At 52.9% G+C, this 15,278-nt stretch overlaps 1 protein-coding gene across 12 annotated transcripts in view; it reads right to left on the bottom strand.

Annotated features, from left to right (window-relative positions):
- Positions 1–2,920: 2,920 nt before the first annotated feature.
- Positions 2,921–15,278, bottom strand: part of TMEM164 (transmembrane protein 164) — a 160,311-nt gene continuing 147,953 nt past the window's right edge. For all 12 annotated transcript variants that reach the window (XM_059910123.1, XM_059910115.1, XM_059910124.1 and 9 more), the window contains 2 exons: positions 7,312–7,412; positions 2,921–5,686 (listed from right to left, as the gene is read on the bottom strand). In XM_059910123.1, coding sequence (XP_059766106.1) covers positions 5,480–5,686; positions 7,312–7,412 — 308 coding nt within the window. In that variant the 3' untranslated portion in view covers positions 2,921–5,479. The remainder of the gene's footprint in view (positions 5,687–7,311; positions 7,413–15,278) is intronic.

Raw genomic sequence — 15,278 nt, 5'->3', positions numbered from 1 at the left:
TAGGCCTTTCAGCTCTGCTGGGCTCTGAGGCTCACCAGGGTCAGGTTTGCTGGCAGCAGAAGAAAAGATGGGCTTGACCTCCTGCCTCGGCAGTCATGGGGCCCACCCTTCTCTCTCTCGCCTTCCACCTCACTGCCCGGTTCTCCTCCCGTTCCCCTCAGGCCTGGGGGCCCTGGGCGAGGGTCTGCCCGGTCATGCCAGCACCCCAGACAGGCAGCAGAGTCAAGGGGAGAGTGCTGGGCACCGAGGCTCTGGAGCCTCACCAAACTGGCTTCCCAGGCCAGCTCCTCCGTTGATTGATTAGATCTGAGCCTCAGCTTTCCCAGTTTCTGCCTGTTCCACAGGGACAGCATAAGCAATCAGCTCACCGTGTTCTTGAGGGGATTACATCCTGTAATGCATGTGGAGGGACCTAGCACCATGCCTGGCACACGGCTGTAGCTATAGCTTTACTGATGGAGAAGCTGGGGTCACAAGCAAACGAGTGACTTGCCCAAGCTGGTGGTTTTGTGGCCCAGGATGGCAGGACCCAGCCTCTCCGATGGCCTGGGCGCCCAACTACTGGCCAATGAGGAAATCCACCTGCGCTGGGGGACCGCCATGGCTAGCTGTGTCCCTTCCAGAAGCAGCCACAGCGGCGAAAGTCTGAGTAGGGCCCCCGTCTGGTGTAAAGGCGGGCTGGGCTGATCACAGTCACCACGGGCTGCTCGGTGGGGAGCCCTGGACAGCCGGGTCCAACTGTTCCCCAGGGGCAGGGTTACCTCCACACGGGACGGTCTGACCTGTGTCAGCCTCGCACCTCTGCTGAACAGAGCCCGCTCTCGGGAAACTTAGGATGAGGGAGGCTGATCACGTCTGGTTTTAGAGCTGCCACCTCTAGCTCAGTCCTCCAGCCTGGCCCAGCACACGTGGGGCCCCGCGAGCCCAGCAGATGCCCCCAGCAGACAAGCCCTGCCAAGGGCACAAGGCCTGCTCGGTCCCTGGCAACACTGGTGGAAGCAGGCAGCAGCGCGGGGGGATGGGTGCGAGGCCGCACGTCCGGCCACGCGACTTCCAGGGTAGAGCTGCCCCTTGGTGGTCCTCCACGGCCCGGACGACCATCGGCCCCTTTTGTCTACTTGTCAAAGCAGAAGCCCTTCTGAGAGGGTTCTGGGAAGCAAGGCCAAGACTCCTGGGTTCTCATAAACCTTTTAATAGCAGTAAATGAAGGAAACGTTTAACAGTGAGTCCCACGGTGAGGGCTCCTTTTCATTCAAGGATCTTCAACAACAGAAACACTTCAGACTAAAATTCAGAATGCTAAGTACACAAATTAATGACCATTTATTTCCGAAGGTGACTGCAGAAACCACTGTGGTACAATCCAAAGGTTTTACAAAACAGAGAAAACATTACAAAATGCCCCAAGAGGCGAGCAAACTGGTAGGGGCACAGAGCACCCAAGACCCAGCTTGGCAAAAATACTCATCCTGCAGCTGTTTAGGGGGGTCACAAAGACCGGTTCTAAAGGCAGCCACTGCGGGGGCGGGCGCCAGGGAGGGGTGTGCCCAGCGCATAGCAATCCCACCCTGGGAATGAGGGAGGACCGGGGTCGGGGCGACGACAGAGGCACTGCCAATTTCCCGGCAGAAAGAATTACAAGTCGGACTATCTAATTCTATCACAGTAACACCAATAGAAATGAAGAATTCATCCAAATACAACACAACACTGACACTGAAAGAAAGCAGGTTTCCAAAACAACAGCTCGGCTTGAAATGACTTCTTTTGTTGTGTTTGTTTCGTGCCACGAGTAGCAAACCAGTGTACAAAAATGTCACAAGAGCAGCAACAAGCGACTAGGTTTTCCTGAGCACAAGTGGCTCACTCTATATACAGAAGAGGAAGGTTTGCTCCCTCTCATGGACCCTACCCACCCCCCACCCCAGAGGGCGGGGCAGGGCGTGCAGCGACGACGCCCCTTCCCGGTAGTCCAAGGAGCACGCGAGGGCCTGCGGGACAGACAACCTCCCTTATGCCTGGCTCCCGATTTACCAAAACCAGCACCGGTATCTTGTCTTGTAGGGGCCACACTGGCCCTTCTTCTCCCCTCGCCCGCCTCCCCATCTCCCCTTCAGATGACTCGGGATCAACACGTACAAATCCATGGAAGTCTTTTTTTTTGGCCAAGGGAGGGGGAGGAAGGGTCTTCTGCCAGCCTCCCCCCAACACCAGCGCGCAGAGATGTGCTGACAACCTGCTCTCCGTGGGCAGCTGTGCCCGCTCCACTAAACACTGAAGTATCAACAAGCGCTAACAGCAAAACCCCGATGGAGGCTGCGGCCGAAGGGATGATCTGAGAGCTGCACGTGAGGTACCAGACGGGAAAGGGCCCCGACGCCGCACGCATCCTGGCCACGCTGCAAGCAGCTTCTGCGAATGCTGAGAGGTCCCAGGAGAAAGAGAGAAGGTTGACTTCGGGGGACAGAAGCTGTGGCTTCCTCGCAAGCTGACAGAGGACCACATCACTGGGCCTCCGGGAAGAAGATGGGCCAGATCATCTTTGGTGTACAGAAGCAAATACCACGGGGAATGGAGAAGAGATGGGGGCCTACAAGCAGGCATGACCATCTGTACACCCTGATCTCACTGGGCCAATCCTTAGCCAAGGCTACCTGGGGGCTGGAGGGAACACTCCTTTCCCTTCCCGGGGCCATTTTAAAAGAAACTGTCCACTTCCACAGACACACACGGAGCTCTCACATGCTGGCAAATGGCACATGGAAACTTGGCCAGGATGGCTGGGGAAGCTCCTTGGCGCTGACAGGAAAGCCCAGGGGACGTGCTGGGCGGCCCGGGCCCACTGCTGCAGGGGCCACTCTCCAAGGCAGGCCGCCGAGGGTATGGCCAGGTAACCTCTCCGCATGGGCCTGGCCCAAGGTAAGAGTCAGGTAGAGACCAATTCAGACGCCTGCTGCTTCCCAACACCTCAAATACAGGCCACGACGCCCTGTGGAACCTGTGGACGGGACTTGCTCTCTGTTCCTTCCCCCCACATGTTTCTGAGCCAACCTGGCCCCCAGAAGCCCTGCGTCTCCCCTTCTCATCCCCCTCCCCCGGACAGGTGCACCTGCCTCTGGCCTGGCCAAGCCAGGCACATAGCTTCCACTTTCTTCTTTCCCGCTAAGCAGCAGAAAAGTGCCAGCCAGCGTGGCGAACTTTTAGAGGCACGCCAGTGCAAGGGAAGCTCGAGCTGACTGGCACCCCGCACCAGGCCACGGAGACAGGGAGGAAGAGAGCCCCTTTCCTTTTGCAAAGAGGCCAAGGGGCACTGAGGTCTTGCCTCATCAGCCACGCCTACATGCAGCCCGTGGGCGGGGCGAATCCAGCCCCTCAAGAGCTGCCTCTTCCGGAGGGCAACCCAGGGCTGAGAGGCACTAAGAAAAATTCGGCCAAACCCTCAAAGATGGCAGAAAATGAAGGTTACGCATCTTGAGGAGCTCACGGGGAGCCAGAGCATTCGGTGTCCCCCCTTCCTGCAACCCCACACCCTGGGGATTGATGACCTCACTGCCAGCGTACCTCTGCAAAGGGATGGGCCCCGCCGTGATTGCTTCCCTGGGCCTCGCCTTGCTAGGAGAGACTCTTCCCCACCCTGCTGCCTCCTGTAAGTCCACTTGCTAAAATCATGACCACTGAGTCACTGAAACTCAATCTAGGTCTGCTACAGTAACACCTGAAATATTGAATGGGCCCAGGGCAACCGGGTTGCCTAGAGTGGGAGAGGGAGGGGGGCCCATCACAGGAGGTCACAGAAATATCTTTTCTGTTATTAAGTACTCTATTCTTAGTAAGAGCCAACAAAGAGCCAGCAAATGGCACCACCTCCCTTCTTGAGGTCCACGTATGACTGAGGCTGCCTTGCAACAAAAGGTCTCCCTTTCAGAGCACTTGAACCTCCACCCATGGGGACCTGATTTTTTTGGTACCTCCCTTTCAACCCAGGCGTGGGCTTTCGGGGTGGGGAGCATGTGATGCCCCCCACGCTAAACAATTCAGCTCTGAGCCTGGCCGCAGTGACGACACCTGGCCCTAGGGAAACAGCACTGCAGGATCTGTATATTCCCAAACCTAGGATGCCGATACATGCTGTAAAACCACGAAACGGATCGACAGGTGTCCCTCCAGAGACAGGCCCTAATGCAAGGATTCTCCGAACTCAAACATCCAAAAGCAAATGGACAAGCGAATACACAAAACCCCCAAAGCCAAAACACCCAACTCTAGCTCATCCTTCCCTGAAGCTGCCTTTAAAAAAGAGAGAGAGAACATTTAAGGGGCACTCAAAATTAAAATGTCATCTATTATCAACACTAAACTAAAAGCAAGCATATGACTCAAATCACAGTTTTCTCAAGTTACCACTGCTGTTGACTAATGTCTACGCTCACTTCTGATTGGGATATGGGTCAGTTCTCAGCTCTCAAGCAGAATTTACCCCAGGTCCTGCCTAGCATTAGCTGTGGACATTTCAACCTTGTGCACTTTGGATTTGCCATTGCAAGAGTGGAATCTAGCCCCTGGGCTGGGTAGCGCCCCACACCTCCCACCTCTGGCAGCATTCTGGAGGGAGTGGCTGGCTGGCTGCTTGCTTTGAGTCATGGGACACCAGTGGGAAGAATCTGGCCAGTTCTCTTTTGGCCATGAGCTGGGAAATCCCTTGGCTCTCGGCTTGCCGCTGGTATAGAAACAAGGCCTCAGTCCCCTTATGGTGAGGGCTGTGCTGGAGACAAAAGGGGACCCCAGCATAAGCCTGGAGGTCCCTGGCAGTGGAGAAATGAAACACAGCCCAATCTCATCGCTTCGATGCCAAAAGAACTACTGCTTGTTGTTCCCTTTCTCCTCAACCAGATGTTGTTAAAGCAGCAACAAGCAGAGTGAAAGCCACTGACTACTGCCTCGCCATTTAAGGCCATGAGGAGCAGGGAGAGAGCGGTAAAGGGAAGGAGGAAACGTGCGGCCCTCAGCACTACAGCCCATGCTCCAGCACTACCGCCCAGGCTCCAGCACTACAGCCCAGGCTCCAGCACTACCGCTCAGGCTCCAGGACTACCGCCCAGGCTCCAACACTACCGCTCAGGCTCCAGGACTACCGCCCAGGCTCCAGCACTACAGCCCAGGCTCCAGCACTACAGCCCAGGCTCCAGGACTACAGCCCAGGCTCCAGCACTACAGCCCAGGCTCCAGGACTACAGCCCAGGCTCCAGCACTACAGCCCAGGCTCCAGGAGCCGTCCTGGGGGAAGAGCCGGGGAAGGAAGAGTGGTGGAAGAAAGGGACAGAGAGGAAGGAAAAAGAAACACACCAAACGTCCTCCTGCCCTCTCCCATGATGTCATCAAGAACTGGGTGTCCTCCAAGTCAAGTCAGGACTTGTTTCCTCAGGGGCAGAAGAAAAGAAAAAACCCCAAAACAAAACAAAACAAAAAAACACAAGCACCTTCAGTCTATTTTCTTGGCTGGAAGCCGGAGCAAATCCAGCAGATATTTACACAAGGGCCCAGCCATGTATGAGAACAGGATGACCAGCTTCCCGTGGGTCATGGTCATGAGAGTCTGGTGTCCCGAGGCCCAGATGCGATACCAGGGGCCGTAGAATGGGTCTGAGATGGCCGGACACAGCATGTTGTTCAAATTCACTTCGGTGACCTGCAGGGACAAGGGAGGTAGAGTGAGCGTTCACCATCCTTAGGCTTTCTCTGGCTTCTGCCAGCTCAGCCGTGTCTACCTAATGGGGACTAGACAAGGAGGGATTGACCAATCCCCACCTGTTCATAGTGGGGTCTTTCTCCCCTAGGTTTTCGGAGTGGGTCAAGGCTAGAGCCCTTTGGAGGTGACGGGGGAGGCCGTCCAGTGGAAAAGCTGGTCGGTTCTGCTCAGTCTTGCCTTCCGCTTGGGCCCAGCGCCCGCTGCCATTCCTAAGCATTTACTAGGGGCCTAGACCCGGAGGGGTGTCACGGGATAAAGGCAGTCTGCGGCACGGCCCCTGCCTGCATCAAGGTGGGGTGATCGGTCTACCACGTGTGACCTCAAAGCAGACGTTGCTCACCAGCTCTTGCCCACCATGGGATCTGAGGGGTGTACAGGGTGGGGGCTGAGTTCTCGGAGAAGATTTCACGAGGGCAGTGACACCTGAATGGACTCATGAAGGATGGATGGGGGTCATGGCGAGGAATGGAGTGAACGGAGCCTTCCTTGTAGGAGGCCCAGAGGTGAGACCGAGCACGGTATGTATGGTGACACGAGCACGCTGACTCCTCTGGAATCGAGGAGTCCCAGTGGAGAGCAGGTGTGAAGGTCACACTGCTCCCTCCCTACAGCACAGGAAGCATTCATGCTATTGGCAAGGAGCTCAAAGCAGCCCCCAGGCCAACCAGAGCAGAGCAACACGCCGGGATGGGGAAGACAAAATGACTGAGTGCTTCAACAAAGGCGCTGGTGACATCGGTTACACGCCCTAGTCCTGCCAGGTCCACGCGGCTAACGCTACATTAGTGCCGCTCGCACACAAAACCCGGCATGCCGCTCCAGCCTCGAGGATGGCCACGGCCCCTGCCTTCCAAAGCCCTTCAAGCACGTTCTCCTTAATGACACGTCCTCACCACCTCTCAGGGTCGGGGTTGCGGGCTTGTGCCGTGTCACGGAGGGTGGAGAGCGCACTGCACTTGAGAATGAGGTGACTCACCCAGAGCAGTGGCAAGGCCAGGACTTGAACTTGGGTCTCCTGACCCCAGCCCCAGCCCCAAGCTCTTGCTACTCACTTCGCCACCACTAGACACACCGCCCACGCACTCAGCAATCCTGGGCTCTGGATAACTCGACCACTGAACATCCCAGAATGCCACGGGGGTCACCCGACACCACGCTTTCACTGGACACACAGCTCAGGGCCCGGTAGTAGACCCAGAATGGACCCAAGGTCAGAAGCCTCCCCCAGGCCCAGGGCCAGGGCTAGCATCCTGCCTCGCATGGGGTCCACAGCAAACCACTTGCCAGTGCAGCTCTCTATCTCCGATCCAAGCGGCCGTGAGTGGAGGGCCTCCTTGCCTCCCCAGGGATGAAAGAAACAGTCATTACTGAAGGATTCAGAAATCTCTTTGGAGATGCCAAGGCTGTGGATCGTAAATCAGCAGCCCAGACACAACACTCTGACAGTCTGGCCTTTGGCATCTTGTATTTTCAAAACAAAACGATACACCAGCGCCAACCAGGATTATCAAGATTTATGAAGAACGCCAAACAGAAGGGATAGAAGGGGATAGAACCAAACTCACCAGGCCCAGGATCTGCAAGACGCTGAAGTGATAAAAGAACATGAGGCCAGTCGAGAGAAGGGCCCACCGGAAACTGCTGAGGGGCTCCGGGGTATAAGCACCTGGAGGAAAAGTGGAGACAGTGAGACAGCACGTTTGGTGACCCACTTCTCCTCCCTTGTCCCACCAGGGTGCGGGCGCTGCGGCCACAGCTACCACCTGCTGTTTACCCCCTTCTGCTGCCCTGCGACGGCTGCTCAAGAGACAGCCCCAACCAATTAGATGGGTACTCCTATCACCCCTTCCAAAGTCTGTTCTGCCACGTAATGCTGGGGCCATTACAAAGAGGGATTTTTTTTTTTTCACTGTTATTATAAAAGTAATACAGTTGGCCCTCTGTATCTGCGGGTTCCACATCCACGGGTTCCACTAACCGGATCGGTCCATGGCTAGTTGAACTTGAGGATGCGGAATCCGCGGATCCGGACGGCCGACTGTACTACACCGCTTTATGTAAGGGGCTTGAGCAGCCTCGGATTTTGGTACCCGCAGGGGTCCTGGAACCAGTCCCCCTCGGACACTGAGAGATGACTGCACGTGCTCACCAAAGGAAACTTAGAAAATGTTAAAAGGTAGAAATGAGATGGAGGAAACGAAGAAAAACACCCCCAGCGCTCTACTAGCTGAATGTGACCACTGCTAGCACGTGGGTGTGTCTCCTTGCTTGCTGTATGCCTTGGGAGTTTCTTTTCTTTCTTCTCTTGATTACTAATTGGAATCTTACTGTATATATAATTGTATAGCCTTCATTTCCACATTTATTTTAATCATTCCCTCATGTTTCTAAAGTGAAACGTCATTGAGGAAGTATGGCGTGGTGGTTGAGAATGTTAACTTTGATGTCACACAGATTTGGTTTCAAACCTGGATTCTACCACTTACTGGCTGTGTGTGACCCTGGAAAAGTTGTTTCAACTCCCTGAACCTCAGCTTACTTGTGTGTAAAATGGGGCTACTTCTGAGAGTTGTTGTGAGGAGTAAAGGGAAGAGTGTATTGAGAACTCTCAGTACGGGATCTGGTACAATCAAAGTGTTCAATGCGTGTCAGGTACTGTCGTCACCGCATCGTTATTATCATTCAAGTAACTAAAGAATGTGCCATATCCAGTTGTTGTGCCATTTCCCAACCATTAGACAACTCTCTCCCCTTGGAACAGCAAGAATGATGTATTTTCCCTCTATCGTCACTCAGGAACTCCCATCCCAGTAGGCTTGGATGCATTCTAGACCGTGCAGAGCAGGGGTGTGGCTTATAGGATGCTATGGGTGCATGCATCAATGGGGGGTGCTCCGGAATGGAAGGAACCTGGAACCCTCCACCTCAAGCAAGTAGGCGGCAACAGGACATCCTGCAGTAGTGTTTTCCCAAGTCAGTCTTTCACAGATTCATCCACTCATTCACCAGTTATTAGGCACCTATTATATTCCAAGCCCTGTGCCAAACTTTGGGGATAGGAACATAAAGAAGACGGGCTCCCTGCAGCCTCAGACGCACAATCCGGCAGAGGAGGCAGACAAGCTGCTAACAATGAGAACCGGTACGATGGGTGTGATGACCCAGGTCTGTGCCACGTATTATGGGAGGACGGAACTCAGCTTGGCGGGTGGGGGGGAAGACTGATGATTTCTGGTGGAGGGGGCACCGAGCAGAGTCTTAAAGGACAAATGGGGCTAAAAGAGGGGCCTAGGCATTCCAGAGCAGCAGGCTGCAGGAAGGCAGACATCCGTGGGAGCGAGCCAATTCACAGAACTACGGGGAAGAGCTGAGACCACAGGGGACAGTGTGATGGGGCAGTGAGCAGGAAGAGGACTCAGAGGTTGGCAGGGCTAGGCTGCTCCAAGCTGGGCCACGTAGGACCTCAGGAGTCAGGCTGAGGGCTTTGGGCTTCATCTTGTGCCGCAGGGTCATGACACTAGATGCCTCAAGCCTCAGGCAGGCAGGTAACTGGGAGCAGGGGAGTGACCAGACAACAGGGATGCTGGAGACGGGCCAACTGGAAAGCCCAGGCCCCTCTGAAGAGGCCAGCCACCACTCAGTTCCACCCAATCATTGCCCTATGGGGACGCGGGCCCAGAGTTGCCAGTGTTTTCACTTTTGCAAGCGAAGCCAGAAATGGGAACTTTCATATGGAAATTCCTGATTTTTAAACGTTGGCAAATAATTCAAATTGTTTTAAGAACGCTCAACGGACCACACAAAACATGTCTTCTTGGATGGCTTTCAGCCCATTGGTGGCCAGCTTCGAGCTCTGCCGCAGAGCCACAGAAAGCGGCAGAGGGGTCTGAAGCGGGAAAGTGATGTGATCAGACGTGTGCTTGAGAAAGATCACCCTGGCTGGGGTGTGGGGTGTGGGCTGGAGCAGAGAGAGTCGAGGTGGGGGATTGAGACGGAGACTGCTTCAGGAACCCGATGACAGAGGAGGATGGATAGCTTTGAAGATAATGGCGGTGGCCCCGGGTTCTAGTTGGGCATCTCTGGGTGGATGGTGCCATTTACTGAGATGGAGAAGAGAGGAAAAGGCAGAGTTGGGACAGAAGGTGGAGAAAGGAGGCCAATTTTAGACATGTTGAAGTTGAGGTGTCCGTGAAATATCCAAGTAGAATTGTCTCTTAGGTGGCTGCCGGCACTCTGGGAAATACAGCGTGACGGGTGACAGTGTGGGCACTGGAGCCGGGCAGACGCAGGTTCTCAAATCCTGGCTCCTGTCGCTTATCGACCTCAGGGCCTTGGGCAAGCCTCAGTATCTCTTGAACTCAGTTTCACTCATCTGCAGAACGGGGTGCCGCCGCCTACTTCACAAGGTCGTTGGGTAGATAGGATCATTTAAGCCATGATTGGAGTGCCATATCGGGGATCTAAGAAATGCTGATTATTTTCATTATTATATGAATCACAAACGCACTGACAAGGACGGGGCCGAGCGCCCATATATAGGTGTCATCAGCACAGGACAGTAACTGAAGTCACAGGAGCATATGCAGACCGAGTGAGGAAGAAGGCCAGAGGCAGAACAACAAGGAACACCATGGTGGGGAGTGCAGAGGGAAGGAGAGGAGTGCAGAGGGAAGGAGAGGAGTGAGATGGGGGTGACTGAAGCCCCCCTGGGTCTTCTGGGGGAGAAGCTCAGGCTTGCTCTGTGAACAAGAGGCAGGCTCACCGCACATCTGAGTCAGAAGGCCCTTTGCAGGGATTGGACTCATCCGTCCACTTTGTAGATGGACAAACCGAGGCTGGGAGATGGGCAGTGCCACAGCCGAAGTCAACAGCAGAGCACTGGGCTCTCAGACACAATGCCAAAGGACTCACTGCTCAATGCCCCCGCTGCCACTTGTCACAGACCTCCATCACACCACGTTGTACCAGCTCTTTGTCTACCTACCCGTCTAGACGAGTGCCTCGGGTCGAGGACTGCGTGGGATTCGTTCCTGTGTTCCTAGCAGATATCTAGCACAGAACTTGGAATGCGCTTATACTGTGTGCACTTTCCTGTCTGCTGGATGAGTGGGAATTGGGTACCATGTTGCCACCCTGACTGCTGGGGACGTAAAGGGGAAGAGGGGACCTGGAGGACCGACAGGTGCTTAAGAGTCCTGAGCAGGTTTCCCCAGGTGTCCCTTCCCTCCAGCCTCTGCTTGGCTCCCCCTGGTGGCAGCTGGGCAGTAGTGACAGACCCCATGGGCCTGGTGGAGGCTGCAGGGGGAAAATAGGACCAGAGGGGGAAGTATCCTCAGCCAGACCTCAGCAGCCCTCCCCCGCCCTCCCCTAAAGCCTGTCCTGCCCTCTATATGGGGGGAAAGGAACGCTCAGGCACTGCCAAGGGGCACGTTTCTCAGTGCTCTCACTGCAACCTCAGGACCATTCATTCTGTGTTACATCACCCGTCCCACGTCAAGACAATTAGTTCTCTGAGGGAGGGGCCGTTTCTGAATCACCTCTTCACCTCCAGCACCGGATGCACGGTAGGCACTCAAAAAATCATCACTGCTTGGGAAATGAATGGGACAGACTTTCTGGAGCATCTATAAAACTATAACCCCTTTGGCTCAACAATGCTACTTTGAGGACTACCCTCGAATACCTCAAACACCCAACACATGGCCCTTATTTGAACAAAGATATTTACACCTGCGCTACCTACTCTATTGAAACACTGGAAACAAACCAATTGGGGAGATAAGTTAAGTAAACTCTGGTACCTCAGTATTATGCAACAGTCCACTGCCATTCAAATAACAACCAGACAAACTATATACCTGTGTGGCAAAGTCCCTGGCTTGTGATGGCAGGTGTAAATGACAGAACACCAAACGGTACATCAGTGATGGAAAATACAGCTTAGTGGTTTAAAACAAAGGCCTTGGGGTCAGACAGCCTTGGGTTTGAGTCCTGCCTCTGTCACTGCCTAGAGGGGTGACCTTGAGCAAACTGTGCCACCCCTCTAAGCCTGTTTCCTGTAGCAACGTCTATCTCTCGGGGCTGCTGAGTGGAATAAGAGATATAAAAAAAGTAAATACAGCAGCTAGCCTGGCATACAGATGGCAGCTGCTATTTTTATCATGGCAACCACAGCCATCCAAAATCTCATAGAAGACTGGAAGACGAAAAGGAATCTCGTAAAGAGGTGATCTTTTTCTGTGAAGGGGGACTTTGTGGTTTCCTCTGCCTTTTCACTGCTGTTGGTTCTTTTCATTGCAAAGGTGATCAAATATTCAATCTCTTTGAAAAAATAAAGAAAACGAAAGAAAGCACCATGAGAATAGATGACCCAGTCTACACAGATCTATGCAAATTGTATGCAAACGCACATCATTCTTTTTTTATATACCTGGATGTGGCCCTTGGGAAAATCTCAGTGAAAAACCAGTTTTCTTTTAAGAGAAAATAGAAACTTAAGCACTTCCAGAAAAATTAAACACATAAAACTTTTTTTCTTTTTTACTTTAAGAAAAAAATAAATGTGACATTTTCTGCTAGCATCTTCTACCCCAGGAGGATAGAAGCATTTCAGCTCTAAAGGTAGGGGGAAACCGAGATAATAGCTTTTTCTGAAATTGATTTCTGCCAGAAGGAAGTTTTATGAGTGCTGGGAGAGACATCAACTGTGCCACCAGCAGCCAAGACCGACCCCCAGAGGGCTCTCCCAAGGGCCCTTTCTCTCATCCTCTAATCCCACCCGGGAAGGGCTTACACCAAGGAGATGAGATGGGGCAGGACGACATCCTATTCTCCAATCTTCTTCCTGCTCCCTTCAACTCATTCACTTTTACATATTAGCCATTCATTCAACACGGACTGGCTGCACGCTGGGCAAACTCCATGCTAGACAGTGGGGATACGGAGGCCAAGACAGGCCCTGCCCTTCAGAACTACCCTGCAGCTTACCCGCGAGCAGCGAGATGGTGTGATAAGGTAAGGGCACTAAGTAATGGAGACACTGAGGAAGGGGAGCTGAAGAACATGACAGTTTGGGTGAGTTTTGAAGAACAAGAAGGAGATGGGAGCAGGAGCTTAAAGGAAGGAAAGGACATTCCGGGCAGCAGGGTACAGCCTGGGAAAAGGTGTGGAGGCGTGAAACAGCATGCCATTTGCATGTAATCCCAAGCAGGTCTGTGTAACTGGAGCATCAAGTGGGAGGGGACACGTGCCAAGAGATGAAGCTGGAGAGACCGGCTCAGGTCATGAAGAGCCTTGTCCGCCGTGCCCGGGACCTTGGCCTTTATCCTCTTCACAACGAGAAGCCATTGAGAGGTTTGAAACAGGGGAGTGCAAGGTCAGGTTTCTGTTTCAGCTAGCTCGACTGCTCTGGCAGCAGTGTGGGTGATGGACAGGAGAGGGATAAGGTTGAAGACCAGTTCGGATGCTGCTGCAGAGATGGATGACCTGGCAATTCGTAGGACACAGAGGAGGCACCTAGGGTGACTCCCAGGTCTGAGTTCAGTGACTGAGAGGATTCGATTCAGGGGAGAGAAGAGTTTAGGTTGGCAGCGTGCTGACACTGAATGCCTATAGGATACCCACACGGACGTCTCCAATAGGCTGTGCAAGTCCAGGCCTAGAGCTCAGAAGAGGGAGATGTCCCAGAAACAGAGCTTGGGGTACGGATAAGATCAACACGGAAGAAAGAGTCCACAGAATGAGATTAAAGGACCAAGGACAGAGCCTGGAAAACAGCAACAGTTGCCAGGAGAAAGAAGATCCATGAGAAGACAAGATTAAAGACTGCCACGAGCCACACGTGGCAATTTACATTTAAATGGGTTAAGCTGAAATAAAATTAGAAATCTGGTCCCTCAGTAGCCCATCACATTTCAAGCGCTCGATAACCACACACAGCTAGTGGCTACCATATTGGACAGGGCGGAGGAAGAACATTCCCATCCATGGAAAACTCCACTGGGAACACGCTTCTCTGTAGAGGTACAGTAAAGACAAATACTTCCACTGCGTTTGGCAACATGCTGGTCACTGGTGATCTTTGCTGTAGCAATTTCAGGAAAGTAGTGATGCAGGAGCTGGGTTGTAAACAACTGAAGAAAAGCTTTCCAGGTGCACAAGGTAAGGAAGGGAATGCCAGGAAAAGGGAACAGGATATGCAAAGTCACAGAGAAATCATTAGCCAAATTCCCAATGTTTCGATCACTTCTCTGAATGTCCCCTTCATCCTTTATTCTCTTCCCTGACCTACCTCTCCCCACAAGGAGCCTGCTTCATCTCTAGCCCTCTGAAGCAGTCACTGGTTTTTTTTTCCCCCTGGGCCCATATAGGGAGAGTAGGGAACTTCTTTCTTTGCATTGCTATTTCCAACCCACTACCCTTCCGTTTCACAGTTGTCTACAGACTATGGGTCATGGTCCTTAATATTCCTCAGGGATATTAGTACCTGGCTCTGTACCTTTCTCTCCAAAATTACCCCCATCGTATCTCTAGATCTCTTCAACATATGCCTAACATGAACCCTCCAGTACCCTGGCCTCTCAGCTCCCTGGCCTCTTCTCCTCAATGATTTTGTCCCCGTCTCACTTCAGCCAGTCATTCTCAAGCTTGCGCCTGAGACCTTATAACTATGAATATCTGCAGCCCCTCGTTAAGTCAAGCATTCCCTCTTCACCCACCACTTCTATCTTTCCAGCTGACCCCCTCTAACCCTGACCCCAACACTTCTATGCCCCCCCCCCGGAATCTGTGATCCATTGGTCCCCCCATCCTTTTTGCTGTCCCTCATGGCTCCCTCTTCTCTCCTTCAATTCCATGGCCCATCACTCGAATTATCCCTGGCATACACCTTTGACTTCATGGCATTTCTCATTATCCCCGTACTCATCTTGAAAAAACCCCAGCCCTGGTTAAGTCCCAACCTCCTCCCCCGCCTTGCTTGCACCTACACAGTTGAACACGGCTGGAGAAAAACATCCGCGCTGACTGTTCTCACATCAGATTCGTGATCACAAACCTCAAGTGCATCTTTCATGTTCCCAGACAGTCATTACACTTCCCCAGCCCGTTCACTCTCTCAGGCCACAATTTAATATTGTCTTCTGTCTTCTCAGATCTTCAACACTTCTATCCCATCCTCACTCTCAGATGATGACCCTGATTCCTATTTCACTGAGAAAAAAGGAATCAAAAACTTCCAGGAGCTCTCATGATCACATCTAACCACTTATCTGCATCAGTGCCCAATGTGCTCTGCCTTCACCCTGTTCCCATGGATGAACTGCCCAGGACCCCGGCCAAGGCAGGCCTTCCCTTTTGTATCCCAATCCCATCCACTCTCACCTACTCAATATCACTCCAGAAACGCTTTCCTCTTTCTCTTACATCGACGAGTTCTTCTTCTCTACTGGATTACTCCCGTTAGCATATAAACTAAACATACTGTAACAGCTCCCATTCTAAAACAAACACACACACACTTGACCTCACTTCG

This window comes from Balaenoptera ricei, chromosome X, assembly GCF_028023285.1.
Source record: "Balaenoptera ricei isolate mBalRic1 chromosome X, mBalRic1.hap2, whole genome shotgun sequence".
NCBI lineage: Eukaryota > Metazoa > Chordata > Mammalia > Artiodactyla > Balaenopteridae > Balaenoptera > Balaenoptera ricei.
The sequence above is the reverse complement of the archived record's forward strand: the minus strand, read 5'-3'. Positions and strand labels throughout refer to the sequence as shown.